This window comes from Saccopteryx bilineata, chromosome 3, assembly GCF_036850765.1.
Source record: "Saccopteryx bilineata isolate mSacBil1 chromosome 3, mSacBil1_pri_phased_curated, whole genome shotgun sequence".
Lineage (NCBI taxonomy): Eukaryota > Metazoa > Chordata > Mammalia > Chiroptera > Emballonuridae > Saccopteryx > Saccopteryx bilineata.
Genome location: NC_089492.1, coordinates 271390393 through 271405999, shown reverse-complemented (window position 1 = coordinate 271405999; position 15607 = coordinate 271390393). Strand labels below are relative to the sequence as shown.

The following is a 15607-nucleotide window of genomic DNA, read 5'->3' as shown; positions in this document are numbered from 1 at the left end:
TTCCCAATGTAGTAGGGACGGCTAAATGGGACCAGGCCAGTTACTACTCCCTTCTCCCGCGTCAGAGCGGGGTGGGGACCCTCTCTCCCTGGCGTCCCTGACCCTGTCGCCCCTCTCCCCGAGCAGCGGCAGAGCGGGGCCCTGGTGCCCGCGGCCAGCGTGCGGCACATCAGCCACCGTCGCTTCCTAGCCACCTTCCCGCTGGCCGCGGTGGGCCGCGCGGAGCAGGACCTGTACCGCTGTGTATCCCAGGCCCCTCGTGGTGCCGGAGTCTCCAACTTCGCGGAGCTCATCGTCAAGGGTCAGCACTCGCACTCTCGAGGGGCGGGGCCGACGGGGTAGCGAAACAGGGTCTTACACCCGCAGGGGCGCAGGGTCTTCAGGGGCGGGATGTGACCTGGCAAAGTGTGTGCGGAGGGCGCAGTTTCTCTCCCGAGAGGAGATCTGATCGAGGGGGCGGGGTCCGACAGATAGGCGGGCTTGCAGGGGAACAGGATCAGGGTGTGAGCCGAACGAGGCGGGGTCAGGCTGTAGGGACTCTGGGTTGACCCGAGTAGGCTTGCGATCAGCCCCTGGAGGCGAGGACTTGGGGATTCCGAGGGGAGTGAGGGAGAGGGTGTGGGCAGAGATGTGAGGGCGGGGTCAGCCTTTGGAATGGGGCCCCCATAGGGCCCGGGCATTTAATGAGGTCGAGAGAAGCGTTCTGGTCCAGTACCTGGGGACTGCATGAGGGGCCTGGGAGGACAGGAAGGACTCTTGGGGATTTGGGTGTGATGGGATGCGGAGCTGGAGGGAGCTGGGGCCCGAGGCTTCAGCAGCATCCGTTGGCTCTGCCTCTACTCCATGTCCTCGCAGAGCCCCCGACTCCCATCGCGCCTCCTCAGCTGCTGCGCGCGGGTCCCACCTACCTCATCATCCAGCTCAACACCAACTCCATAATTGGCGACGGACCGATCGTGCGCAAAGAGATTGAGTACCGCATGGCGCGCGGCCCTTGGGCGGAGGTACACGCAGTCAGTCTGCAGACCTACAAGCTGTGGCACCTGGACCCCGACACCGAGTACGAGATCAGCGTGCTGCTCACACGCCCGGGTGAAGGTGGCACCGGCCGCCCCGGGCCACCCCTCATTAGCCGTACCAAGTGCGCAGGTGGGTGCCTTGAAGTCCCATTCCTTCCCCTAAACACCCGGGAATGGGCTCAGAGCATCCAAGGGTGGAAGTGTGGCACATTTCAAGAGGTAGTATGGCTTGCATCTGTGCTCCTAAAACTTTCTAAAACGTGACTTTTCCTCAATCTTTATTATTGGTAAAGATCATAATGATAGCTAACACTTAACTGTGTGCCAGTCAATTATACATATGTGTACACACACACACACACACACACACACACACTTTTACTGATTTAAAACAACACCTCTATGATCTAGGAGATACTCTTGTCATATCCATTTTACAGATGAAGGGACTGAGGTACAGAGATGTTAACTGACTGGCCCAAAGTCACACAGCTTGTGACAGAGCTGACATTGGAACCCTTGACTGGCTGGCTCCAGAATCTGTGTTCATAATTATACATTATATCAGCTAGAGAACATAAACAAATAAAAGTGTGTTGTTAAATTGTAGCTGGATTCTCTGGTCTGGGCATTTGAGCCTGAGCTCTGCTCTTCCATGTTGACAAGGATGAAGCATCTGTTAGGAGTGACGGCATATGCCCACCAGAGGAGACGCTTAAAAAATTAAAAAAAAAATTATTGATTTTTTGAGAGAGCAAGGAAGGGAGAGAGAGAGAAACACTGATTTGTTGTTCCACTTATTTATGCATTTATCAGTTGATTCTTGTCCTTATAGATGTACCTCTTTGTGGACATTTCATATACATGGAATCTTATATAGTTTATTGAGATTGGATTCATTCATTTAGGATAGTGTTTTTAAGGTTTATACATGTTGTAGTATATATCAATATTTCATTCCTTTTTATTGCTGAATAATATTCCATTTTATGGACAGTACTGCGATTTATCTATCCACTCATAGTCGATGGACATTTGGGTTGTTTATGCTTTTTTGCTATTATGAACAGTATTGCTATGAATATTTGTGTACAGGGTTTTGTGTGGCCATATGTTTTCATTTCTTCTGGGTATATAGCATATATATCATATGGTAAGTATGTTTTACCTTTGTCTATCTTCTGATTATAACTCTCCTAGTGGGTGTGAAGTGGTATCTCACTGTGGTTTTTTGAAAAAGATTTTATTTATTGGTTTTACAGAGAGGGGTGGGCAGTGAGAAGTATAAACCCATAGTTGCTTCACTTTCATTGTTCATTGCTTGCTTGTTGCTTGTCATATGTGTCTTGACCTGCAAGCCCAGGGTTTCGAACTGGTGACCTCAGCATTCCAGGTTGATGCTCTATCCACTGTGCCACCACAGGATTATTGTGGTTTTGATTTGCATTTCCCTGATGGTTAATGATATTGAACATCATGTGCTTATTGGCCATTGGTATGTCTTCTCTGTAGAAATGGCTATTCAGAGCCTTTACCCATTTTTTATTTTATTCAGTGAGAGGAGGGCAGGAAGAGACAGACTCCTGCATGTGCCCTGACTGCGATCCACCTGGCAAGTCCACTAGGGAGCGATGCTCTTCTCATCTAGGGCTGTTGCTTTGTTGTCTGGCAACTGAGCTATTTTAGTGCCTGAGGTGAGGCCATGGTGCCATCCTTAGCACCTGGGGCCAACTTGCTCAAATGAGCCATTGCTGCAGGAAGGAGGAGAGAGAGAAAGAGAGAGACAGACAGAAGTGTGAGGGGGGAAAGGTGGAGAAGCAGATGGGCACTTCTCCTGTGTGCCCTGACTACGAATCAAACCTGGGACATCCACTTGGCGGGCCAATGCTCTACCGCTGAGCCAATTGACCCAGGCCTCCTTTACCCATTTTTAAGTTGGATTTTTTCTTTTGTTATTGTGGTGTAAGAGTTCTTTATATATTCTAGATACTAGACCCTTATCAGGTAAATTTGCAAACATTTTCTTCCATCATGTAGATTGTCTTTTAATTTTTTTGATGGTATCCTTTGAAGCACAAAAGTTTTAAATTTTGATGAAGCCCAATCTACGTATTTTTTTCTTTTGTTTTGTGTGCTTTTGATGTCTTATTTAAAGAAACCGTTGCCTAATTAAAAGTCATGAAGATTTACCCCTACATTTTTCTAAGAGTTTTATAGTTTTAGTTCTTACATTTAGGCCCTTTATCCATTTTGAGTTAATTTTTGTATATGGTGTGAGTTAAGGGTCTAGCCTCATTCTTTTGCATGTGGATGTCCAGTTGTCCCAACACTATTTATTGAAAAGACTTATTTTCCCATTAAATTGTCTTGGCACTGAGATTGAGTTTTTATTCAGCATAATTCCCTGGAGGTTCATCCATGTTGTTGTACATATCAATAGTTCATTCCTTTTCATTGCTGAGTGGTATTCTGTAGTATGGGTATACCACAGTTTGTTTAACCTTTCACCTGTTGCAGGACATGACCGGTACCACTTTTTGGCTATTACAAGTAAAGCTGTTACGAACATTTGTGTGTAGGTTTTTCATGAACATAAACTTTCATTTCCCTGGAATAAATGCCCAAGAGTGCAGCTGACAGGTCCTATGGTAATGGCATATTTAATTTTGTCAGGAGCTGCCAGAGTGGCTGTATTTTACATTCACCAGCAGTGTAGGAGTGATCCAGCTTTCTGCATCCATGCCAACATTTGGTGTTGTCATAATTTTTGTTATTTTAGCCATTTTGAGAGGTGTATAGTAATATCCAACTCTGGCCTTAATTTGCATTTCCTTAATGCTTAGTGATGTCGAACACCTTTTCATGTGCCATTTGCCATCTGTATTCCTCTTCGGTGAGTTGTTCGTGTCTTTTCCCATTTTCTAACTGGTTATTCAGTATTTTACTGTTTTGAGAATTCTTCACATATTTTAGCTTACTAGTCATTTTACTGGGTTTGTAGTTTGTAATATTTTTCTCCCAGCATCTAACTTGTCTTTTTATCCTCTTTAACTGATCTTTCACAGAACAACTATATTTTAAATTTTGATGAGGGCTACTTTGTACATTTATTTTTTTATTTTTATGATTTGTGGTTTTGGTGTCAAATTTAAGAACTCCTTGCCTAATCCTAGATTCCAAAGATTTTCTCCTGTTTTTTTTTTTTCTAAAGTGTAAAATAGTTTTACATTTAAGTCCATGATCCATTTTTTAAAAATATTTCATTTATTCATTTGAGAGAGGAGTGAGAAAGAGAGAGAGAGAGAGAAGGGAGATGCAAGAGGGGGAGGAGCAGGAAGCATCAACTCCCATATGTGCCTTGACTGGGCAAGACCAGGGTTTTGAACACCGGTGACCTCAGTGTTCCAGATTGAGGCTTTATTCACTGCGCCACCATAGGTCAGGCCATGATCCATTTTGAGTTAATTTTTGGATAAAGTTTAGGTCGAGGTTTATTTATTTATTATTATTTTAAAATTTTTATTTATTGATTTTTAGAGAAAAGAGAGAGAGAGAAAGAGAGGGAGATTCAGGGAGTATCAACTAATAGTAGTTGCTTCCTGTATGTGCCTTGACTGGGCAAGCCCAGGGTTTTGAACTGGCAACCTCAGCGTTCCAGGTTGACACTTTATCCACTGTGCCACCACAGGTCAGGCGAGGTTTATTTATTTTTTGCCATTTGTATTCTTAAGTGTTTCTTGTTTTCTTTTTTTAAGAAAGAGAGACGACAGACAGGGATAGACAGACAGGAAGGGAGAGAGATGAGAAACATCAACTTGTTGCAGCACTTTAATTTTTTTTCATTGATTGCTTCTCATATATGACTTGACCAGGGAGGGCGGGCTCCAGTCAAGCCAGTGACCCCTTGCTCAAGTTAGTGACCCTGGGTTCAAGCCAGTGACATTGGGCTTAAGCCAGTGACCTTGGTTTTTAAGCTAGCAACCTTTGGGCTCAAGCCAGTGACCATGGGGCCATGTCTATGATCCCACGCTTAAGCCAGTAACCCTGCCTTCAAGCTGGGGAGCCTGCACTCAAACTAGATGAGCCTGTACTGAAGCTGGCGACTTTCGGATTTTGAACTTGAGTCCTCAGCATCCTAAGCCGATGCTCTATCCACTGTGCCATTGTCTGGTCAAGCTCACTCGCCCTTCCTTCCTTCCTTCCTTCCTTCCTTCCTTCCTTCCTTCCTTCCTTCCTTCCTTCCTTCCTTCCCTCCCTCCCTCCCTCCCCCTCGCTCCTTCCTTCCTTCCTTCCTTCCTTCCTTCCTTCCTTCCTTCCTTCCTTCCTTCCTTTCCTCCCTCCCTCCCTCCCTCCCTCCCTCCTCCCTCCCTCCCTCCCTCCCTCCCTCCCTCCTTCCTTCCTTCCTTCCTTCCTTCCTTCCTTCCTTCCTTCCTTCCTTCCTTCCTTCTTTCCTTCCTTCCTTCCTTCCTTCCTTCCTTCCTTCCTTCCTTCCTTTTTTTAAATGAGAGGAGGGGAGATGGTAAGACAGACTCCTGTATGCACCCTGCCTGGATGGGATCCACCTGATAACCCCCATCAAGGGTTTGTCTGCATCCCTAGATGCCATCTAGGGCCAATGCTGGAATCAACTGAGCTATTTTTAGTACCTGAGGCTGAGGCTTAGAGCTATCTTCAGTGCTGAAGGCCAACACTGGAACCACCACTGGCTGCGGGAGGGGAAGAGCAAGAGAAGTAGTAGAGGGAGAGGGTAAGAAACAGATGGTCGCTTCTCTTGAGTGCCTTGACCTGGGACATCAATACACTGGGCCAATGCTCTATCTAGCCAGGGCAAATGTTTTCAGAAGCTGCTCTGAGAACCATCTAAAATCCAATCTAATACTACATTCGGGAAGACCTTAGGGTGGTGGGTTGGAGTATTCCAATGGGAATTATTTTATAGTTGAGAGATCTGGGTCAGATTACTTAAACTCTTGAAACTTTAGTCCCATTGCTTTATAAAATGGGAATAATAGCAATCTTTACCATACAGAGTGTGAAGATTTATTAAAAAATGTTTATATAGTATGTGTCAGCTACTATTATAGTTGGTGGGGATATAGGACTGGAACCGAGACTGACAAAGGCCACTAGCATGTGAGTTCTTTTGTGTGTGGAACTCACATTCTGGCGAGAGGAGACAGTAAACAAGGGAAAGATATAGTTTATCCAATGATGATACGTGATAGGGAGTGGGAGCAAATGTGAGAGTAGGAGGATTGCTGTTTTAAAAAGGCTCTAGGGCCCTGGCCGGTTGGCTCAGCGGTAGAGCGTCGGCCTGGCGTGTGGGGGACCCAGGTTCGATTCCCGGCCAGGGCACATAGGAGAAGCACCCATTTGCTTCTCCACCGCCCCCCCCCCTCCTCTCTGTCTCTCTCTTCCCCTCCCGCAGCCAAGGCTCCATTGGAGCAAAGATGGCCGGGCGCTGGGGATGGCTCCTTGGCCTCTGCCCCAGGCGCTAGAGTGGCTCTGGTCGGGGCAGAGCGACGCCCCGGAGGGGCAGAGCATCGCCCCCTGGTGGGCAGAGCGTCGCCCTCTGGTGGGCGTGCCGGGTGGATCCCGGTCGGGCGCATGCGGGAGTCTGTCTGTCTCTCCCTGTTTCCAGCTTCAGAAAAATACAAAAAAAAAAAAAAATGGCTCTAGGGTCTGGTTTCCTGAGAAGGTGACATTTTAGCAGAGACCTAAAGGAGGTGAAGACTGGGCCATGCAGGAAGCTGGAAGCATTGCTGGGTGAAGGGGCATTCTTTGCTGTCCGAGAATCGTGAGCTCAATGTAGGCTGGAGCATGTGGCATGTGTGAGGAGCAGCAAGGAGAACAGTGTAATTGCAGAACAGTGCCTGCAGGGAGATGGCAGGAGAAGAGGTCACAGCCATGCTGAGGATGTGGGACTCAGGGTCATTTTACTCTGACTGAGCTGGAGAGCCACTGTGGGGTTTGGAGAGTAGAAGTGAAACCACGTGCCTTGTTTAAAAAGACTATGCTGGCTGGCCCTTTTGTGGAGAGTAGACTCTAGCAGGGCAATGGAACCAGAGGAGAGACTAGTGGGGAGGTTACTGCTGCAGTCCAGCTGAGAGATGGTGGAGGCTGAGAGCTGAGAGGAAGTGTGGAGGTGGGGAAAAGTGATTAGATTCTGAAGGTAGAGCTAACTGCGCTTGCTGATGGATTGGATACACAATGAAAGAGAGGGAACTAGAGAGAAGTCAAGGATGGCTCCAAGGTGTTTTGCATGAGCAGCTGGAAGGATGGAGTTGTCATTTACTGTGAAGGAGCAGACTGCAGGAGGAGCAGGTGTGATGGGAGTTCGTAGAGCAGGAGCTCTGGGTTGGAACTGTTGACTTTGAGATGCCTATTAGACAGTCAGTGGAGATATCCATCAGGCAGATGGATTTACAAGTGTGGAGTTCAGGGAAGAGGTTCGGGCCACAGATATAAATTTGAAAGTTGTCAGTATAGACATGGTGTAGATGATATTTAAAGCCATGAGACTGGATGAGGTCTTTTACGCTGGTGGTTCTCAACCAGGGGTGATTTGTCTCCCAGGAGACATTTGCAGTGTCTGGAGACATATTGGTTGTCACAACTGGGGGTGGGGTGCTAATGGCATGAAAGGATGGAGGAAGCAGGGGAAGCAGCTAAACATCCTACAATGCACAAACAGCTTCCACAACAAAGAACTCTCTAGTCCAAAAGGCTGATAATGCCGAGGCTGAGAACCCTCGATTTAGTCCTTACAGTTTAGGTAATAAGTGTAGATGAAAAAGAGAGGATTTGTGAAGCCTGGACACTGGGGCCCTGCAGTGTTTTGGGTTAAATGCAGGTAATTGCAAACAAATGTATAAAATTCATGGGAAATATAATGCCTAACACAGAGTAAGCACTCAATAAATGACAGCTGTCATTATGCTTTTCTAAAATTCTTCAAAGCCAGTTCTGGGGGTCCATAGAGAATCTCTGCTCCACTCCTCTTAGTGTACAGATGGGAGAAGTGAAACCCAGAGAGGGGCAGGCGCTTGCCTGTGATCACACAGTGGGTTAAGAACCCAGGTTTCCTGGTGACAGCTGTTGGTCCCACTTTACAGATGAGTAAACTGAGGTTTGGAGGTTTTGTCACTGGCCCAGATCCACACACCGAGTCCATAACAGAGTCAGAACCCAAGTGTGAATGCCCCGATTTCCAACCCAGGGTTTGAAACACCAACAAAACAGCTGCCGCCTTGGGTTGAGCACCCACTTTGTGCCAGGCACCTCTAAACCCTTCACACAGGCCAGGATAGAAGCTCGGGCAGGGACCAGACAGGCAGAAGCCAAACCACTCCTCCTGCCTCTTTTGATTGCATGCTTCCCATCGTTGACCTGACCCCCCTCCTTGCTTAGGCGCCTTGGCCGGTGGCTGCTTTGTTGTTGGCCAGCTGTGTTGTCATGTCCTCTATCCCCCTGATACTCCCCTCCCACAATATTATTTACCATAAAAACAATAATATAATGTCAGTAAAAGGCATTTAAAAAATGCCCCTAAATCTCACCATCTAGCCCAACAGCTGTTTTCGTTTTTCTGTCTTCTTCAACTCTCTGCCCATATGCCTCCAGTACACATTTTTACACCCTTGTCATCGGAATGCAGAAAGCGTTTGTGTTCTGCTTCCTCCGCTTGATGTTGTTACATGTGTTATGTTGTTTATAAATATGTTTATTGGGTACAGAAATCCACTGAGTGTCTCCATCTTGCTGGACTGTTTGTCTCTGGATTCCTAGTCTTATAAATAATACTACATCGAAACACTTAGTGCTTATTGTGCTTTGTTTCCTTCCCGAGTTTTCTTTAGACAAGAGTGGTCGAAGAAAAGGCTTTGGCATATATTGCTTTAAAAAGTGGTTGTACTTATTTATACGGTCACCGGTATCTCACGTTAGTGTACATATATTTATTAATTCATGAATATAAGCTGGGCAGTTTGACTCACCTCATGTAACTCACACTTGATCTTCAAAGTAGGTGTTATTTGCCTCCAGGTTTTTCAGTCAAGGGCCTCATTTTCTTTTTTTTTCTTTTTTTTTTTTTGTATTTTTTTCTGAAGCTGGAAACGGGGAGAGACAGTCAGACAGACTCCCGCATGCGCCTGACAGGGATCCACCCGGCACGCCCACCAGGGGGCGACGCTCTGCCCCTCCGGGGCGTCGCTCTGTTGCGACCAGAGCCACTCTAGCGCCTGGGGCAGTGGCCAAGGAGCCATCCCCAGTGCCCAGGCCATCTTTGCTCCAATGGAGCCTCGGCTGCGGGAGGGGAAGAGAGAGACAGAGAGGAAGGAGAGGGGGAGGGGTAGAGAAGCAGATGGGCGCCTCTCCTGTGTGCCCTGGCCGAGAATCGAACCCGGGACCCCCCGCACGCCAGGCCGACGCTCTACCACTGAGCCAACCGGCCAGGGCCAAGGGCCTCATTTTCAAAGGGAGTTGAGTCCCTTGCCTTAAGTCATAGAGCTTATAAGGGGTGGATGCAGGATTTGAAGTTTGGAGCACCCGACTCCACTCCAAAGTCTCTTCTACGAGAGAGAAATGGTTGGATGGTTCAGGGTTATTGTATCCTCATTAGCGTTATTAAAATAAACACATTTTGGACTACTTTAACAGATGTTAACTGTTAGCCTCGTTGTTTTAATGTGCATTTGACCTTTGATCGCTGAGTGGCCTGTAGCCCCGTGGAATTTAGAGGAATGGGGCTGTGAGGTCCCCAGGTTCTGTTTTGCCAGTGTGTGCTGGCAGCTGAAGGCAGCATGTCTGGGTGCCAGATGGTTTCTGGAAACACAGAGAGACTCATGAATTCACACCCCTCAATCAACATATCAGCCTGTAGTCAACAAACTATTTGAGCCTCTGGATCTGCCCAGATTTGATCAGGGCGGGGAGTGGAGAGAAAAGAGAGCATCATTTTCAAAGACCCCTCAGTCTCGCGAGGTAGGTGGGGGCTAACACAGCTGTTGGAGAATGAGATACCCCAGCGTGTGTGTGGACATTTCATCCTCCAAGTTAGAGGTTGCTACTTTGTGCCCTGCAAAGTCGTCTTAAAGAACCCGAGCAAGTTGCCAGCATTTAAAAATCTGGAGGTTGCCCATAAAAAGCTGAATTTCTGGCTTCTCTTAAAGGAAAGGAGGATCTGGCAACCCGGAGCCTGCACGGCCACATAGCCTGGAGCGGGGTGACAGCTTTTCTTTATGGATGGGATGCTTCTTGTCCTGTTTGTCATGGTTCTGGCCCAGTCTTTGTCACCAGTTTACATTTAACATGCCACACCCTTCTCTGAATGGGGCTGGAGGGCAAAGGAAGCAGGGTGCTTCGGCCAAATTGGAAGGATAGAAGGGGATGTGGGGCAGGTAATCCCAGGAGTAGGGGTGGTGTGGGCAGAGCTACAAGAATCAAGACCTGCTCTCACTAGTGCAAAAAAGGCAGTGAATACTTTGGCTCCCATAGACACGGGACGGCCAGGACCAGAGTCAGAAAGTCAGGGAATAAAGCTAGGATCTTTGAACAAGATGGCAGAGTGGGCACACACAGAATCTGCCCCCTCCACACCAGACACGTAAGAATGGTGGGTTAGCCCTGGCCGGTTGGCTCAGTGGTAGAGCGTCGGCCTGGCGTGTAGAAGTCACAGGTTTGATTCCCGGCCAGGGCACACAGGAGAAGCGCCCATCTGCTTCTCCACCCCTTCCCCTCTCCTTCCTCTCTGTCTCTCTCTTCCCCTCCCGCAGCCGAGTCTCCATTGGAGCAAAGATGGCCCGGGCGCTGGGGATGGCTCCTTGGCCTCTGCCCCAGGCGCTAGAGTGGCTCTGGTCGTGGCAGAGCGACGCCCCTGGTGGGCGTGCCGGGTGGATCCCGGTCGGGCGCATGCGGGAGTCTGTCTGACTGTCTCTCCCTGTTTCTAGCTTTTTTAAAAAAAAAAGAAAAAGAAGAAGAAAAAAAAAAGATTGGTGGGTTAAAACAACACGACATAGAAAGCATTAGGAAAATCTCTGTGGGCCAGAAACGGGAAGGGAATCTAAGTGTGGTAAGTGGGCTTGCAGCCAGCAGCCCTCAGGTTACAGTGGGCAGTGGGAGCCCGTCGGAGGGGGATAGGGTTTGCCGTGCTTGTGGGAGAAGGGAGCCAGACTAGAAGATGTCAGGAGGTGGGCCTTGCTCCTAGATGGTGCTGAAATGTCAGTTTGGTGGCCAGATATATGACTGAATTCGTGCTATTTGCCTGTGGCTCAGGGAAGAAAGGAGAGCTCCGGGGTGGAAACATAAACTTGTATTATGCTGTCCTTAGGGCCAGCTTCTAAAGCTGCACTATCCACGTGTAGGACGGAAGAGCAGGCAGGGCCGAAGTTTCCCTTTGCATCTTCATTGTAATGTACATCCTGAGCACATTCATCATATAAAAAACTATGATAGGGACATACTGAATCATCTTAAGAGGCCTGGCAGCAGTACCTTCTCACCTGTTCATTAAGGTGTGCCTTGAGGTCCTCCAACTGGGGATACTTTGCTCACAGAACTTGAGGGTAATGAAACTGCATCTCAGAGTCAGGGTGAAAGAGAGAAAAGGTTCTTACAAGTAATCTTGGCTTCTTCCCTCATTTTATTATTTTTTTGTATTTTTTCAAAGTGAGAAGAGGGGAGGCAGTCAGATGGACTCCTGCATGTGCCTGACTGGGATCCACCTGGCATGCCCACCAGGGAGCGATGCTCTGCCCATCTGGGGTGTTGCTCCGTTGTGGCCGGAGCCATTCTGGTGCCTGAGGCCGTGGCCATGGAGCCATCCTCAGCACCTGGGCCAACTTTGCTGCAATGGAGCCTTGGCTGCGGGAGGGGAAGAGAGAGACTGAGAAGAAGGAGAAGGGGAGGGGTGGAGAAACAGATGGGCGCTTCTCCTGTGTGCCCTGGCCGGGAATTGAACCCGGGACTTCCACATGCTGGGCCGATGCTCTACCACTGAGCAAGCTTGCCAGGGCCTTTCCCTCATTTTATAGGTGAGGGAATAGAGGCGCAGAGATCACACAGCTGGTCAATGCAGATGCAGGACTGGGGACGGAGCCCCTGGGTTCCATCTTGGCTTTGCTTCAGTAGTAGCCTCAGTTATAAAATGGGGACAACCTTCTGAGCCCACAGAGTTATCAAGAGACTGTAACATGTTCCTCCCTCTTGTTGGGGTAGTTGTGTCTCCTAAGGCATTTGTGTGATTTTTTTTTGACAGTGAATTCCTAACAGGGATGCTGGGTAGCAGTGGTGGTTAAGATCATGGATTCTGGAGCCAGCCTGTCCTGGTTTAGATCCCAGCTTCACCATTTACTGTCTCTGTGACTGTGGGCAAGTTACTTAATCTCTCTGTGTCTCCATTTCCTCATCTTTATGACAGGGCTAATAATAATAGCACCTGTCTATTGAATTACAGTGAGGATTAAATTAAAGTATTATAAAGGCTCTGAAACAATGCCTGGCACATACAAAGCCCCCGATAAATGTTAACTGCCATTATTATTATTATCCTTATATAAAATTGTATTTCCCTTTTTGCTTTGGCAGCCAGGGAACTCACCACCCAATTTGAATTTTATTTTATACACCCCGCATAAGACTTAATGGCCTGCATTTCTGTTTCTCTAACATTCTCTGGCATTTTTTTTTTTTTTTGGCTATTTGGCTCTCCTTTCTTCTATTGTCCTGATTTCTATATATTACTGTATCATATATTTTAGAACAACTTTGGAATTAATCACTTAAGAAAAATACAGCAATAGGTTGATTCAGACCTATCTGATGTGATGTAGAAGAACTGTGTTATTAAAACAAAATTATAGCCAATATTTTGTAGGACCAATTGTGTATTAGCTGTTGTTGCATGTATTACCTTAAACTTCACAACCATCCTATGAGGCAGGGCTTACTATTATCTCATTTTGAAGCGGAGGAAGCTAAGACTCAGAGAGCTGAAGTGACTCAGCCAGTGATTTCTAGTCGCAAGAAGCAGAGTCAGGATTCAGATGTGGCCCCACTTGACTCCAAAACACACACTTTTACACTTCTGGGGAGGGGGTCCCTTGAGTTCTTGGAGTCAAAGGAAGGATGGTTGTAGTCAGCTGACCGAGATGTTTTCTCTCTGATTTCTTTTTCTCTTCTCTTCCCATTTCCTCTGCCTTCGTCTGGTTCCCGGGTTTCCCAGAGCCCATGAGGGCCCCCAAAGGCCTGGCTTTTGCTGAGATCCAGGCCCGCCAGCTGACCCTGCAGTGGGAGCCGCTGGGCTACAATGTGACGCGTTGCCACACTTACACCGTGTCCCTGTGCTATCACTACACCCTGGGCAGCAGCCACAATCAGACGGTCCGAGAGTGTGTGAAGATGGACCGGGGTGTCAGCCGCTACACCATCAAAAACCTGCTGCCCTACCGGAACGTCCACGTGCGCCTCGTCCTTACTAACCCCGAGGGGCGCAAGGAGGGCAAGGAGCTCACCTTCCAGACGGACGAGGACGGTAAGAGCCCCAGCCCTGGTTCCCAGGGCCTCAGTGCCTCAGTGCCTCCCGCACACACCTTCTGTCTCAGACTGAAGTGTATTTAGGATATTTTCATTGTTTTGTTTGGGATTAAACCGGTTCTATAACAACAAAGGAATGATAGCTAATATTTATTTTCTGGAAGCCTTTGGGTTAATTGGTATAATTTCTTCCTTAAATGTTTGGAAGAATTCAGCAGTGAAGCCATTGGGCCTGGAGTTTTCTTTGTGGCCATGCTTTTAAATATCAGTTTTAATTTTTAAAATAGATATTCAGATTTTTCTCTTCCTCTAGCGGTTTTGGCATACTGTGTTTTAAGGAATTTGTTCATTTTGGCTAGATTGTCAAATTTCCTGACATAAAGTTGGTTATAATATTCTCTTATTATATTTATTTAATGTCTGTCAGGTCTATGTGGTATCCTTTTATTCATTCCTGATATTGGTAATTTGTTTCTTCTCTCTTAGGAGGTGAACTATGTTATTAAAACAAAATTATAGCTAATGTTTTTTTAGGGCTTATTGTGCATCAGCTGTTGTTGCACATGCTTTGCAACATTATCTTAAACTTCACAACCATCCTAGGAGGTAGGACCTATTATTATCTCATTTTGAAGTTGAGGAAACTAAAGCTCAGAGAGAGGTGAAGCGATTCAGCCAATGGTTCCAGCTGCAAGCGGCAGAGCCAAGATTCAGATGAGACCCTAGCTGACTCGAAAACTTGTTCACAAAGAGGCAACTTTGGCTTAGTTAGTTTACTTATTATATATTTTCTTTCTATTCTTTATTTCCTTTTTTATATTTTCTTTGGATTTGATCAGCTGTTCTTTTAGCTGTTTGAGTTGGAAGCTTATTAGATCATTGATTTTGAACCTTTCTTTATTTGTAATATATGCACTGAAAACTATAAATTTTCCTCTAAGTCCTGCTTTACCTGCATTCATGTGTTTTGATATGTCCTATCTTCATTTACCATTCTGTTCAAAATATTTTCTAATTTTTGTTATGATTTTTTTCTTTGACTCAAGAGTTATTTAGAATTATGTTGCTTAATTTCTAAGCAATGGAGCTTTTCTAATTATAGCTTTGTTATTGATTTCTAGCTTAATTCCACTGTGGGCAGAGTACGTACTCTAATTTTGGTTGTTTGAAGTTTGATCCTTGCTTTATGGCCCAACATATAGTTGAGTTTTGGTAAATGTTCCATGTGTACTTGGGAAAATATATATTCTGTCATTATTGGATGAAGTGTTCTACTTATGTTAAGCTAATATTTACTAAGCAATTACTACATGTCAAGCACTATTCTGAATGCTTTTCATATATTAATGCATATAATTCCATGACAACCCTATGTGGTAGGTTGCTATTACTATGCTATTTTACAAATGAGATCACATAGTTAGTGGATGGGTAGCAGAGCTGGATTTCAAACCTGGCCACCTGCTTTAGAGTTTTCATTCTTAGCAGCTGCTCTAATGGCAGCACAGGTCCAAAGCCTTCTCCAGATTCCTGCAAATCCCTAGGTACCCTAAGCTCTTTGGTTGACAGTTTCTCTTGCCTTCCCAAGTGTGCAGTTTTCTGTTCTGCACATCAGTGGCCCACATACCAGATACAGCTCCTTCCTTGATTTTCACTAAGCCCCATTCACCCAAGGCAGCATGTATACCCCATACCCTGTGCTGAAATGATGAGGATTTGCTGGGGTCAGAAGTGAGGACTGCAGGGGTTTACTCTGAAGAATTACAAATGTAGAGAAGGAAAAACTGAACTTTTTTTAATATCCATCCTAGGTTCGTTGGCTGGGGCTCTATAAATTAGATTGAGAAAAGACAGAATAACAAGAGAAAAACATAGGAGTTCAATACTATGTGCATCGTACACACATATGGGAGTGAGTGCTTAGTGATGAGTAACTCAAAGGGGTGGTTAAAACTTGGGCTTATATGGTATCTTCACAAAAGAACAACAGATTTTCAGAGAAATGACGGGACAAAGGAAAAGTACCTTGCAAAGGCAAAAGTATGGGGAAACTA

The 15607-nt window shown here is 46.4% G+C and overlaps 1 protein-coding gene across 10 annotated transcripts in view; it reads left to right on the top strand.

Moving 5' to 3' along the window:
* Positions 1-15607, top strand: part of PTPRU (protein tyrosine phosphatase receptor type U) — an 81383-nt gene that overhangs the window by 19574 nt on the left and 46202 nt on the right. For all 10 annotated transcript variants that reach the window (XM_066269862.1, XM_066269861.1, XM_066269857.1 and 7 more), the window contains exons 6-8: positions 127-301; positions 856-1149; positions 13243-13551. In XM_066269862.1, coding sequence (XP_066125959.1) covers positions 127-301; positions 856-1149; positions 13243-13551 — 778 coding nt within the window. The remainder of the gene's footprint in view (positions 1-126; positions 302-855; positions 1150-13242; positions 13552-15607) is intronic.